Raw genomic sequence first — 12,678 nt, 5'->3', positions numbered from 1 at the left:
GCACATATTATTCTCTTAATGGTTTACCACGGTGGAATTTCTGATGTGTTTGCCGCAGCTATTTAATAAAATCTGCTAAAATGTACTTCTTTGGTAACATTTTATAACCCATTACAAACTTATTTTACTGAACAGGTTTGTCCCTCACAGCCACCCTGAATACTGCGATATGGATTTGATCTCCCCAATTTTTTGTTTGTCAGTTACGAACCAGACAAGCTGTTTTCCAAATAATGCCGGGTTAACATTGTTTCTTTTACATTGAAGTTAGAACACGTCTCAACGATTTCCTTTTTAAGACACATTTCATTTTAAATAAAACTATGCCTCTAATAAGTGTTCAGTGTATCTCATTCTGTTTCACTTCATCCTCTAACGTCTCTCATTTTCTTATAACCCTCTCTATCTCGTCGCTCAGTATCACAACAAAGTGTCTTGCTTCATGCTGCACCATATAGAAGAGCCCTGCTCCCTCGGAGCTCATGCTGCTGTTATAGTGCCCCCCACCTGGATAATCAGAGTACGCCGGCCACAGGTGACTTTTCATTCCTGTTCTCATAACCACACTTCTGTCCTCTGCCTTCATAGACTTATTGTTCGATTTGTATTATTCCCTTCATGACAGAGTTCTATCAAGTCTAGCAAAAAGAAAAAGAGGCCATCGTTCAAGAGGAAACCAAGCAAGAAGGGAGCGGAGGTAAGTGTGGGGAGCTCAGCTGCCGTCTTCAGATGTACGTGGGAATGTTCAGGTCAGTTGGATAGGACCTCTTCTAGGATGACTGACTTTTGATGCCTGTTCAATAACAGATTAAATAAGGCTTCTAGTCACACTTTAGAACTTCACGCCATTCTTGAAAACCCACATTTTGTGATGTGTATAATCATATGTTACCTTCTTGTGTATTGAAGAGTCAACATGGTGGGTCTAGCGTTGGTACTTGGGTGTCCAAATGCTCTGTATTGCAATTTTCTTTTCTTGTCAGGAGCCCAGGTTGCGCCCATTCATAATCAGACCAGCTCCGTGCCCGTTAATGAAGCCTGTCCTAGTCTTTGTCAACCCAAAAAGCGGTGGAAATCAGGTGAGAATGCTCTCCCGGCTGCACATCCATCCTGCCTCGCTTTGTCACCGATTGAAGTATCGTAACGGTTGTGCGTTTGATCCACAGGGGGTGAAGATCCTCCAGTCGTGCATGTGGTATCTGAACCCAAGGCAGGTGTTTGATCTGAGCCAGGGTGGACCGAAAGAAGCGTAAGCTATTTAAATATTAAAAGTCCTACTTGAGTATGGTTGTAACGCTGGAGGTTGTACCTGTAATAAAACAGTATAAATCATGTCATTTTTAGGGGTATCCTCCACATTCATGTTTGTATTGTTGATCATGTTTTTATTTTATGTTGTACCTGGTATGTGTTGATCTCACGATGATCTTTGTTTCCGTCTTGTCGTCCTGGCAGGCTCGAATTGTATAGGAAAGTCCCCTCGTTGAGAATCTTGGCATGTGGTGGAGATGGCACCGTGAGTCACTCGTGTTTGTGCTTCTGCTTCCATTTCAGTTTTTTTTTTTCTCTTCCCACCTCTTTTTGCTCATCGGTCCCTTTCTCTCCTTTGTTATATGTCATTCCTATTGTCAAGTTTAAACATCTCTCCATTTAGTCCCTCTTTTGTGCCTCCTGATATTCTCATGATGTTGGGACCACAGATGTTTAACTCTTCCACTTGTTCGTCCTGCAGGTGGGTTGGATCCTCTCTGTTTTGGACCAGTTGCGCCTGTTTCCCCCTCCTCCTGTAGCCATTCTTCCTCTCGGGACTGGGAACGACCTTGCCAGAACCCTCAACTGGGGTGGAGTGAGTGATGCCGCATTTCTATCTTTCCTGGGGAACTGTACATGCCGTGAATACGGATACCGTATTGTCCTGTGTGTCTCAATGACCAGGGGCGCTACAGGATAAACGCTGATACTATTGTGTCCTGTCTGTAACTGCAGTTCTTTAGTTAGACTTTAGGTGTCTCTAAAGCTACAGAGATCCAGATGCAAAATCATATGACCAATGGCGTCCGTATAGCAACAGCCAAAGACAGGGGACGGTGCATTTTGGGACCCCAAAAAAATTTATAAAAATTATTTAAATGTTGCACTAGCAGAATTTGTGGGTGTAACAATAATGTGTTCCGGGTTCTGTCTGTTTTTATGACACAATAAAAATCATTTTTACATGTGATCGTGATCTCTTTCGCATGTTCTATGTTCATCTTCCCGCCATTCTCTCAGGGTTATACAGACGAACCTCTGTCCAAGATCCTTAGCCACGTGGAAGAAGGGACTGTTGTCCAGTTGGACCGATGGAATCTGGAAGTGGAAAGAAACCCCCAAGCCTGTGAAGAGGATAGAGGGGAAGGGGCCACAGATAAGGTGAGTAAATATATACATGGTCAGAATTAGAGTGCAAAGTATTATTGCTATAAAAGGCAAGGCCACAAACTCGAACTATTTGAGTAGCGGGTTAACGGCTCTCCAGTCGTAATTCTTTACCTGTTTTCCATCCGCAGCTGCCCTTGGATGTGTTCAATAATTATTTTAGCCTTGGGTTTGATGCTCGCGTCTCACTGGAATTCCATGAATCCCGAGGTATCTGATATTTAAACTGTTACATTAAATTATGTGCGCTTGTGACAATTGTGATGTGTGACTGCACGTGACCATTACAGGTGTGACATATCAACGGGAAAGAGAATTATTAGCTAGTGTTAGTGTGGTGACTATTTTTTCACTTGTCGTTTGATACTTTTGGACTGTTCTTTGTAATACTTTCTCTTATTGTCCTCAGAGGCTAAACCTGAAAAATTTAACAGCCGTTTCCGTAATAAGATGTTCTACGCCGGGGTAAGTGTTTTGCTTACTGTTTTTTTTTCTCTCTCTCCAATAACTCCCCCCCCCCCCCCCCGTCATTCTCCCCTACCTAGTTATTACCGCTTCCCAATTGCTTTCATTCTTTACACAGACGGCGTTCTCAGATTTCCTTACCGGCAGCTCCCGCGACTTGGCTAAACATATCAGAGTCGTGGTGAGTATTTAGCTGGCAGATTTTTATGTTGAAGAAGAAAAAAGAAAAGACGAGAGCGTGCGCTTATGTTTCAAATAGATCTCACTAACCCAAATTCTGTCCCCGCGCAGTGTGATGGTACGGACCTGACTGCAAAAATCCAGGAGCTCAAGTTACAGTGCTTATTATTTCTCAACATTCCCAGGTAAGGAGTCTGTATTAATTCATAAGTGCGCGTTCCCAAAACCTTTAGTTCATCTTCACAAAGTTTTCAATAAAACACAATACACTTCATGTAGTTTAACATTCTCCCGGCTTTGAATGGTGGTCCTCTTTTCATTTAGATACTTTGTTGGGTCCGCAATCTCTCTCCTCATTTTTTGTTAAGGTGGGACCGTAGCCAAAGGTTCAGATGTGATAACTGACACCATGTACATGGAGATTAGCCAGCCTGTAACTCTCCCACAATTAATTTCTCGTCACAGGCAGGGGCCGTAGGTCACATATTCTTCTGTTTTTAGTTTGGCAAGAACTAGTAAGCTAAAGTGAGCTGCATTCTCTGTTACAGGTATTGTGCTGGCACCATGCCGTGGGGGAATCCAGGGGAGCACCATGATTTTGAACCTCAGAGGCATGACGATGGATGCATTGAAGTGATTGGGTTCACCATGGCATCTTTGGTATTTATTTTTGCATTTATTTTTACCCATGTTCTAAGCGCGTCTTTCATTATACGAATGCCTGTGTGTGGCTTTGGAGATATTTGCATGCCTGATTAGCGCAGACATCGCCCCACACCTTTCTCTCTGTTTTTCTACAACTACTGCTTTGTATGTTGCTTTATCTGTCCCAAAAACCCCTTTGGCAATGCTTCCTATTACCCTTCATGCTAATTATTTTGCTCCATTGTTATCGATGAGTTACTACAGTATCGATCAGCTGCCTGATCTATTTCCCACCCTCGTCTCTGCCGGGTTAGGCCGCTCTGCAGGTTGGGGGACACGGTGAGCGCCTGCACCAATGTCGGGAGGTTCTGCTCAGCACGTACAAGTCCATTCCAGTGCAGGTAGACGGAGAGCCGTGCAAATTAGAACCATCCATAGTGAAGATCACCCTGAGAAATCAAGCCAACCTTGTACAGAAAACCAAGAGGCGAACGTCGGTTCCTCTGCTCAACGAGTGAGTGACCCAAAGGCTGATTACCTGCGTATTCGATCATACATTGTATGGCATTGGGGATGAACATCTTTGTCTTGTAATGTTGAACACAAAACTCTGTTTCTAATCCCAAATACAATGTATCTCACCTGTCCAGGAACAAATGTTTCATATGCAAAACATATTTATTTCCAATTTCTCTGTAAGTGACCCATTGCATATAAAAAAACACTTTCTGAAAACCCCTGAGACTATACCTCCTTATGACCAATTCCTTACCTATGTTTTGGTGCTATGTGTTTGTCTACTTAGTCAGCAGCTGGTCCCAGACAGGTTGCGTTTGCGAGTGAACCGCATCTCCATGCACGACTATGAGGCCTTGCACTACGACAAGGAGAAGCTAAGAGAGGCTTGTGAGTATTGTGTACATCCAATAACAGAAGAAACATCCTTTAGAACCTGTACGTATTCTGTCACTTTTGCAGTTTTTCAGACTGTTTTGATTTTTTTTATTATTAAATGTAATGATTTCCTATTACTGTTACCCGCAACCCCCATTTTTAAGTCCATGTTTGTCGGGTCATTACCAAGCATTTCAGTGTTGCATATACTGCTAATGTTTTAAACAGGACCTATTGAGCATGTGCTTTTTGGGGTCTACCGTATACATGCGCTGCCTGGATACATTTTCCAATCCCTCTCTCTTCCAGTATTGCACTCTTCTCGTTACCTTTGACCCTTCTCACTCTTTGCTCTATTTTCACTCATGTCTGTTTATTTCCACTTTTTCTTTATTCTCCTATGTGTCCTCCTCCTCTTTTTCTTTTCGATGATCTTCTCTTGCTTCTAATTTTTTTTGCTCTCTGTTTGATTGCAGCTATCCCACTGGGAGTTATTGTGGTCCCGGGAGACAGCGATCTAGAGACTTGTCGCATACACATACAGCGGCTGCAGGAGGTAAGAACATGCTGTACCCACAAATACATACCCGAGACCGCATACGTAATCTGAAGCCTTCCCTGCACACAGGAACGGGGGGTATTAACCAGTTACAGGCGGCGTATGTACATCCAGTGTCTATTACAACAAAGTAGACCTTGCCTTTCCTGGTTAAAGCCATCACACTGGCTCCTTTATCCTCTGTTCTAAGCATTGTTTGGCCCCGCATTGACTCTCTTTAGTCTCTATGCTCAGTCTGGTTTATCATTGGCAACTATCCGCTTTTACTGGAGTCTAGAAATTAGGATGAGGAGGGAATTGTAGTTTAGAAAATAACAAGAGGGCTGCTGGTGGTTCGGTGTCTGGCACCAAACTGGCGAGTTCAGACGTGGGCATGCAGCTCCTGCGGATGATCCGTACGATCTCTTTTGGTTTGCTCAACAACCCGGCGTTTACAGGGTTGAAGCCGTTTTAAAGCACTGTCTGCCTGTCTGGCCCCCTAAAATCATAAGGCACTGACGCCTAATCTGTACATGCAAGCACTCAAATATGTGGCTTGTGACCACAGAGAAGTACCAATTCCTACAATACTTCTTTTCAGACTCTCATTCACCCTTATTGAGCCGCATGACAGATTTTATCCCCCCCCCCCTTATTTTGTGTGTTTTGTGAAACCACAAAGACATCTGTCATTGTCATGTATACCAGATTCCCATTATCCACCCCTCCACAGATGTATGGTACCACAGAACATAGTATCACGCACATCAAATACAAGTACGTGAATAATTTGCTTAGCATTGAGTTTATTGAGAAATCATATTCCGCTAAGAACGCAAGTTTAGTATGGAAACAGTGTAGCAAAGCTACATATATATATATATATATATATATATCTGTTTTACTCACACAAAGCTGCTCATCTGTATATCTCCTGCAAGAGGGGCTATGCTGCTTGTGCAAACGGACACAACAGCTTAGTGGGCTTCCCGGGGCACGGTACCATTTTCATGTGCGCCTGCAGCCCCGATGCCCTGTTGCACATGATCCGAACATATGTGTCACTGCAGGGACACGCTGACATCATGGAAATCATTTGTATTGTAGATTAATCTGGAGTGAGCTGTTTTATGTGGCAGAATCCCAAACCCGCGCCTTTATTCCTCCCATCACCTCTCTCTCTCTCTCTCCCCCCCCCCTCCATGCCCCCTGCACAGAGAGCTGAGGTCATCCAAAATGGATTTAAATTTATTTAGCTTGGCGTAGAATCCCGAGGACTCCGCGGGGAACCGGCTGTGGTGACACCTTCACTCGCACAACTGCGGAAATACAACTGGAATCCCGGTTCACCCGGCAAACACCTTTATACCCCCCCAAAAAAAGAAACCGTCCAAGTCTATTATTTAATTTATTATATAGTTGCAGGAGATATATATATATATATATATATATATATATATATATATATATATACATATACACTTTTTGTTGTATTATTTGCTGCAGGATGCTAGAATGCGGAATTTTCTTAGAAAGCAGATCTGATATTCTGAGACATAATTCTGAGTCCCAGTTTACTTATAACAGTAAAGAGAATAAACATATGGAATCCATAGGAGTCTGTGGTATTAACATCAACTTGAGTCATATGAGGAGGGATATAAAAGGTGCTTTTGCACTTTAGTAACACGATTCCTTTAAGGGTTTGCGCAGAGGCGTCCGCTGAAAATAAGTTTGATGCACTTTAGCTTTCTTCAGACCCGCAATACAGAATTTCATTTTCCATCAGTATCGATATAAAATAAATCCAGTATAGTGATAATATAAGTGCCAATATAATAGGGGATGTTAAAACTTTTTTCTTTTTTCTTTTTAAGCACTGTCCATAGTTTTCTTTCACCAAAAAAAGAAAAATATTACTATACTGTTGCCTTCTTGTAGATATTGTATAGACTAGCAGAGACCGTATCTCTGTGTCCAAACGGGATCCTCCGCTGTGGTTCAAAATCCTGCTTTTTGCCCTGAAAAGGCTTGGCATTAGACGTCATTCCCACAGATTTTACATATTGACAGCACTGTAACAGTGACCCATCCTTATTTTTGCTGTATTCAAGCTGTTACCCTCTGAATATTTTATACCCATCTCAGGGGAGCAATTCCCTCTTTGTTATCCGTATTGTTCCTGGGGGTTGAGGTGACGCGCTTCTTTCTCCCCAGGACTTCCCTTCGTATCCTGCAATCTTGCAGCGCCTCGATCTGAAGGTGTGTGCAGGCCATCGTGCGGTGCATAGTGTGTGTTGTGTCTGTGTGTGTGTTGTGTGCATGTTTCGTCTAATGATAGTAGAAGTTGTTTGCATGGTATGGCATTAAAGAACTTTGGTCTTCAGCCATGTTTATATTCAGTATGTGGACAAAGTTCTTCTAGACCATGTTGGGCAGTATAAAACTGTATCTTTATCTGTGTCTGGTACGATCGTACACCGCTGAAAATGCGATATACTTTTCTAAAGAACTTCTTGTTTCCAGGAGGATGGAACAAACAGATCCCCAAATGTGTCTTCGCAGAAGCTGTCCCCTAAATGGTGTTTCCTGGACTGTGAGTATTGCTGAATTAGGAACATATTTATAAATCAAAAGTCTGTTATCTACATATGAAGTCAAACATGGCATTGGTAGAAATTGTTTTACGCAGCCACTAGTCCGTGGCTTATTATACCAGCACGAGAAAACAAATAATGCTGTTTTTGCACCTCTGCCCCAAGTAAGTCTTATGATCCATCCCCTGCTAAGTAGTGTTTGTGAGCTTTGATCCGTGCCCTAAAACTCGTGACCATTCATTCTTTCCTTCAGCAACCACTGCAGACCGCTTCTATAGGATTGACCGTGCACAGGTGAGAAGGCTTATTGTTCTTGTTCTTATGGAGCCTCCTCCTACTGCGTCTACTTTTGATGTTCCACTGAAGGCAATTCTGTAGACGGACCTCTCAAAAGTCACCTATAACTGTTTTGCTTCCAGGAACATCTAAATTACGTGCTTGAGATCTGCCAGGATGAACTCTACGTTCTAGACCCGGAGCTGATCATTACCCAGTCCGTAGGAACCTCTCCCGTAATTCCTGACTCTGAAGACCACTCGTTGCGTCCCTCCAGTCAACATTTCCACTTTCCTCCTCCACCGGTCTCTCCCCCAGAATCGCCAGCCCTCTCCGAGCCACAACAGGGACCTCTCCTGGGCTCTACCAGCAAACTAGGATCCCACGACGATAACAGGTATTTGGAGAGATGGCCTAAGATAAAACAGTTGGAAGAAATCTGCTAAAATCTGTTAAAAGGGCCACTGTTAGGGTTGAGTTTATGACGGTATTGTATAAAATGTAGCTTTTCGGTTTAGAGGCTCCAGCCTTTTGCCTGAAGCTTTGGAGTTCCAGATCGGGCCTAACAGAACCAGACTTTTTTCCAAGAGAAAACTTTTTAAAGGGAAATGTGCATCGAGGCTGCCAAAAATGTATAGTGTGAAAACAGATTGATTCCTTCATCCAACATGTGCCCGGGGAGCGGGGGTCTTAGTAAAAATAAATCAACATCTCTTTCTTCATTTTGCAGAATTTCTAAGGACATCTCAGATTGCCAGCCTGGTAAGTGTTGCGGTGTCCATGTCTAGAAGTGGTTTTGTTTATAACAGTAGGATGCATCATGGCTGCTTCACTTAACAATTAAGGGGAAGCCTTCTTTGGTGGCAAAGAACATATGGCTACTGATATATATACTATATATATATATATCAGTAGCCAGGAAGGTACTCGTACAACATCTCTTTATACTTTTGTGAATGTTCTACGTTGTATCATTCTAGAGCATTGTTCTCAATAACTCTTGGTTTCTGTGAACTTTTTAGATGACCTTTTAGTGGAGGCTGCAAAGAATGATGACCTTGAAAAGGTATGATTACTGTGTTAACGAAGCATTGGTTGTGTGATGTTGATAAAGGCTGGTGTTAAGCCCTGACCAGGTAGAAATGCATCGATGGGTTCTGCTAGAGATGGAAACTGTCATGGAGGTTTATAAAAAAATTAAGTTGGTAAATAGACGTTTTGAGGCAGAAGCTGTGTGTTGAGAAGGTGCAGTTGTTGTTTGTTGTGACGGAGTGTTACACCTGTTTGTGTGTTTTGTGGTCCCAGTTCAGAGAGGCTCACCGCGCAGGAGGCAGTCTTACACTGCGAGACACCGGCGGCTACACCGTACTGCATCATGCCGTCAGCTCCGGGAGTAAAGACATCGTCAAGTATATTCTTGAGCATGGTATGTGGCAACGCCGATCCCCACCATACCCCTCCACATGAAATTATCACATTCTCGTTATCTTTATCTCTTTAAAAAAAAAAAAAGAATCTATTTTCCCAAGGCCACCATTCTACAGCATGTAACATATAAGGCGTTTGTGTACACTCACACACTCACACACACACACACACACAAATCATCAAGCCTTTTGTTGACTTACAGCCCTGTTTCTTATCCATAAGTTCACAAGTAACTTGCTACAGTTACCAGCGTTCTGTGCGTTCTGCTGTTGATTGGACACTCGGCAGGCTGCATATGTTCTAATTATCCTCATTAAAGACTTGTGATCTTTGCTGTTCTAGCGTCTGCCACATGAAATCAGCTCTTGCAATCTTGTCTCCCCCCTACAAAGCCCCCCAGACCTCTCCTACGAGCATCGACTGTTCTTACTCCTTTCTGTTCATTATAATTCACTTTCCCTTCACGTTGTTTTTTTATCCCACACCTCCTGTTACATATCTTCACTTCTCTTCTACAATTTATTATTTTTCTGATCGTTCTTCTTTTGTATATTTTAGCTCCGCCTGAAATCCTGGATGTTGCCGAATTGAAAAAGTGAGTCTTGCCTCTGCCTGCATTCATTGCCTGGGCTTGAATCAAAAGTCTAGAAATGGTTAATATTGTTCATTAAACTGCAAGGGTACGCAAAGCTCAAAACTTTCTTTTCAGTATTATTATGGCAGCTGGGGGCCCGCAGCCCACCTCTCTTCTAGATCTCTTGGCCTGATGTTGACTTTAAACAGTATAAAAGTGCTCTGATATTTGATACCCAGTAGCCAACAATTGTTTTGGGTTGTTTTTTTGTTTGTTTTTGTTTTTACAAAAAACATGGCATAACAAAAAGCATATTTCTTCCATTAAATGCATTTTACAAAAAACATGGCATAACAAAAAGCATATTTCTTCCATTAAATGCATTGATCACGTTTTCTCCATTAGTAGTAAAGTAATGAATGTATCAAAAGCATTGCAGAGCTTTTTGTAGCCGTCAGACATACAGTCTCTGTGTCCAACAGTTTACCTTCTTGGTTGAACTGCGAAAAATTATGTGCCGTATTTTGCCCCAACTCTTAAAATAAAAGAAAAGGTACATCGGGAAATGTATTGGCCGTTCATAAGAGCAAACAATGTGGCTGCCCTAAACCTGTCGGGAGAACCCACGACAGGTTCTTCCCAATATCTGAAATGACCACCTGTTGACCTCGTGGTCCGTTCTGCCATTTGTTACAGCAACGGTAGGATCCCATCACTGACGTGGCCAGGTGGGGACAGCCTGCTGTGGGTCACCCTGTCCCCTTCCCACCAAGGAGTCCATCTTTAGCGCATCGATCTCTAACGCAACCCTCCAAATCCCTAATAAAACCAAAAATTTTAGCCGCCTTTCCAGAGGCGGTCATGAAATATATAAAGCAGTAGGTAATTAGAATGGAAATTGCCTTGTTCATTGATTTGATTTCTGAGTCCTGAGCCATGTGAATTCGTTAGTCCTGAAGATGTTAATGACCCCCACTTGTCAATGATGGTTCTATGGCCCCTCACACCTTCTTTTGTTTTTCAAATGAGGGTCTGACCAAGCCGTTGCTGCCCCTTTAGCCTGAAAGAGGTTAAAAGTTCTCTTTCCTTTTCTTGCGTCTGCAGCGGGGAAACCAGTTTGCATCTTGCGGCGGCTTTACGGCAGCGCACCATTTGCCATTACATCGTGGAGGCAGGAGCGTCGCTCATGAAGACGGACTTGCAGGTAACCCGGTGGACGGCTCTGGGGATGTCCGGACAGGGCCGACCGGCGGGATTTGTGTTGGTGGTACAGCACAGTCCGCCTTTTTCATGGACGGACCAAGTTGCTTGAAAGCGATGGTCTACGGTTAATGTGTAACAATGTTGTGTTCTATGGCTAACATAGTTAATAACTTCAGGGGGAGATGCCCCCCCCCATGTATTTTTACACCCCCTCCAGACTATGACAGCTGCTGATACAGAGGTGAGTGGTAGGAATCCCAGGGGTGTGAGGCAGGAGGTGGTGGGGGGGAGGGAGCGGGAAGTGTATGGAGAGGGGGCTGAGACAGAAGCTGAAATTCCAGACAGCTGCAGGCTAAAGGTCCCCCTCCTGCCCCGTCCCTCCTCGTCCCTCCCCGCAGCTGCAGGTTTCACTCCGCATTCCTCAGACGCTGGTACTTTGCTAACTTTGGAAAGATTTGAGATGATTGCGCTTTATGTCTCCCAACGCTCCGCACTGCGCCCCCCGGAACACTCGGTGCCCTCTGCTGCCCAGAACATTTTGGTTGGCACGCCCTGGCACTGCACCCTGCTTTCATCCCTTTGTCTGGTTCCCTGTCCACATGCCGTACCTTTATTATTACTGAACTCCTATGACGCGCACGTTCTGAGCTTCATCCCACCCGATGCGTGCCTGGACACAGGACCGCATCTCTGCGATCCATCAATCCATCACCTCCTAACACACACAATCCGGACACGGCGTCTGAGACCTGCCATAACGCCCCGCTCCCATTGCCGCTAACGAGATGACTCACGTTCTTCCAGTAACTATCATAATCTGAAAAAGATACAGAAGACAAAGGAACTTCAGCCAGACGGAAGAGGAGAACTGGGAATACCAAAGTGTTTTAGTTTTTTTTATTGGCAGGAAAGATTTATTTGAGGTTGCTTATGTCATGTGAAGTGTTAACTATTCAGATGCCGGGGCATAAAGTGACTGGCGCAATATAGGTTAAGCGGTACATGCATGTACCCTAAACACATATGTCATACATCCATAATGAAGAGAGAGAATCATTTAATTATGTCTAGAATTTTAAATTCGTTTTGAGTCACTTAACCCTTACACATTCCGTGACATTTGTATTTTCTAGGGGGACACCCCTAAAAACCGGGCTGAGAAAGCGAAGGATCCGGAGCTCGCCGCCTACCTGGAAAACAGACAGCACTACCAAATGATACAGAGGGAGGACCAGGAGACGGCCGTGTGACCCCCTCCGCGCGGGAGAAGAGAAGATCCGAATCACAGAAAGAGACTTGAAATTCTTTTTCCGCAATCCTAAACGTCCTCGTCCCTCCGGTGGGATACCTGCACCTTCTTGTTCCCTTAGGCCTTAGCGTTCTTCTCTCCCTACCTCCAAACGAAGCACACCGTACACCTACCGAATGCTGCCCGTTCCCTGTAGGGTACCTTCTGGGCA

At 43.8% G+C, this 12,678-nt stretch overlaps 1 protein-coding gene across 1 annotated transcript; it reads left to right on the top strand.

Annotated features, from left to right (window-relative positions):
- Positions 1–442: 442 nt before the first annotated feature.
- LOC149274422 (diacylglycerol kinase zeta-like) lies at positions 443–12,468 on the top strand. Its single transcript, XM_089505524.1, has 24 exons — positions 443–535; positions 626–703; positions 987–1,079; positions 1,167–1,249; positions 1,456–1,516; positions 1,733–1,846; positions 2,272–2,412; positions 2,550–2,628; positions 2,828–2,883; positions 3,002–3,064; positions 3,175–3,248; positions 3,612–3,723; positions 4,023–4,222; positions 4,514–4,617; positions 5,028–5,158; positions 7,667–7,736; positions 7,991–8,031; positions 8,157–8,410; positions 8,744–8,775; positions 9,036–9,079; positions 9,319–9,439; positions 10,000–10,036; positions 11,120–11,219; positions 12,352–12,468. Exons 1-24 carry the CDS (start codon positions 443–445, stop codon positions 12,466–12,468), a joined length of 2,298 nt encoding a protein of 765 aa, XP_089361650.1.
- The last annotated feature ends 210 nt before the right edge of the window (positions 12,469–12,678 follow it).

This window comes from Sceloporus occidentalis, unplaced genomic scaffold (genome assembly GCF_023333645.1).
Source record: "Sceloporus occidentalis isolate IW3139 unplaced genomic scaffold, rSceOcc1.0.p SCAF_331, whole genome shotgun sequence".
Taxonomy (NCBI): domain Eukaryota; kingdom Metazoa; phylum Chordata; class Lepidosauria; order Squamata; family Phrynosomatidae; genus Sceloporus; species Sceloporus occidentalis.
Note: the sequence above shows the minus strand (reverse complement) of the source record. Positions and strands in the feature narration are given on the sequence as shown.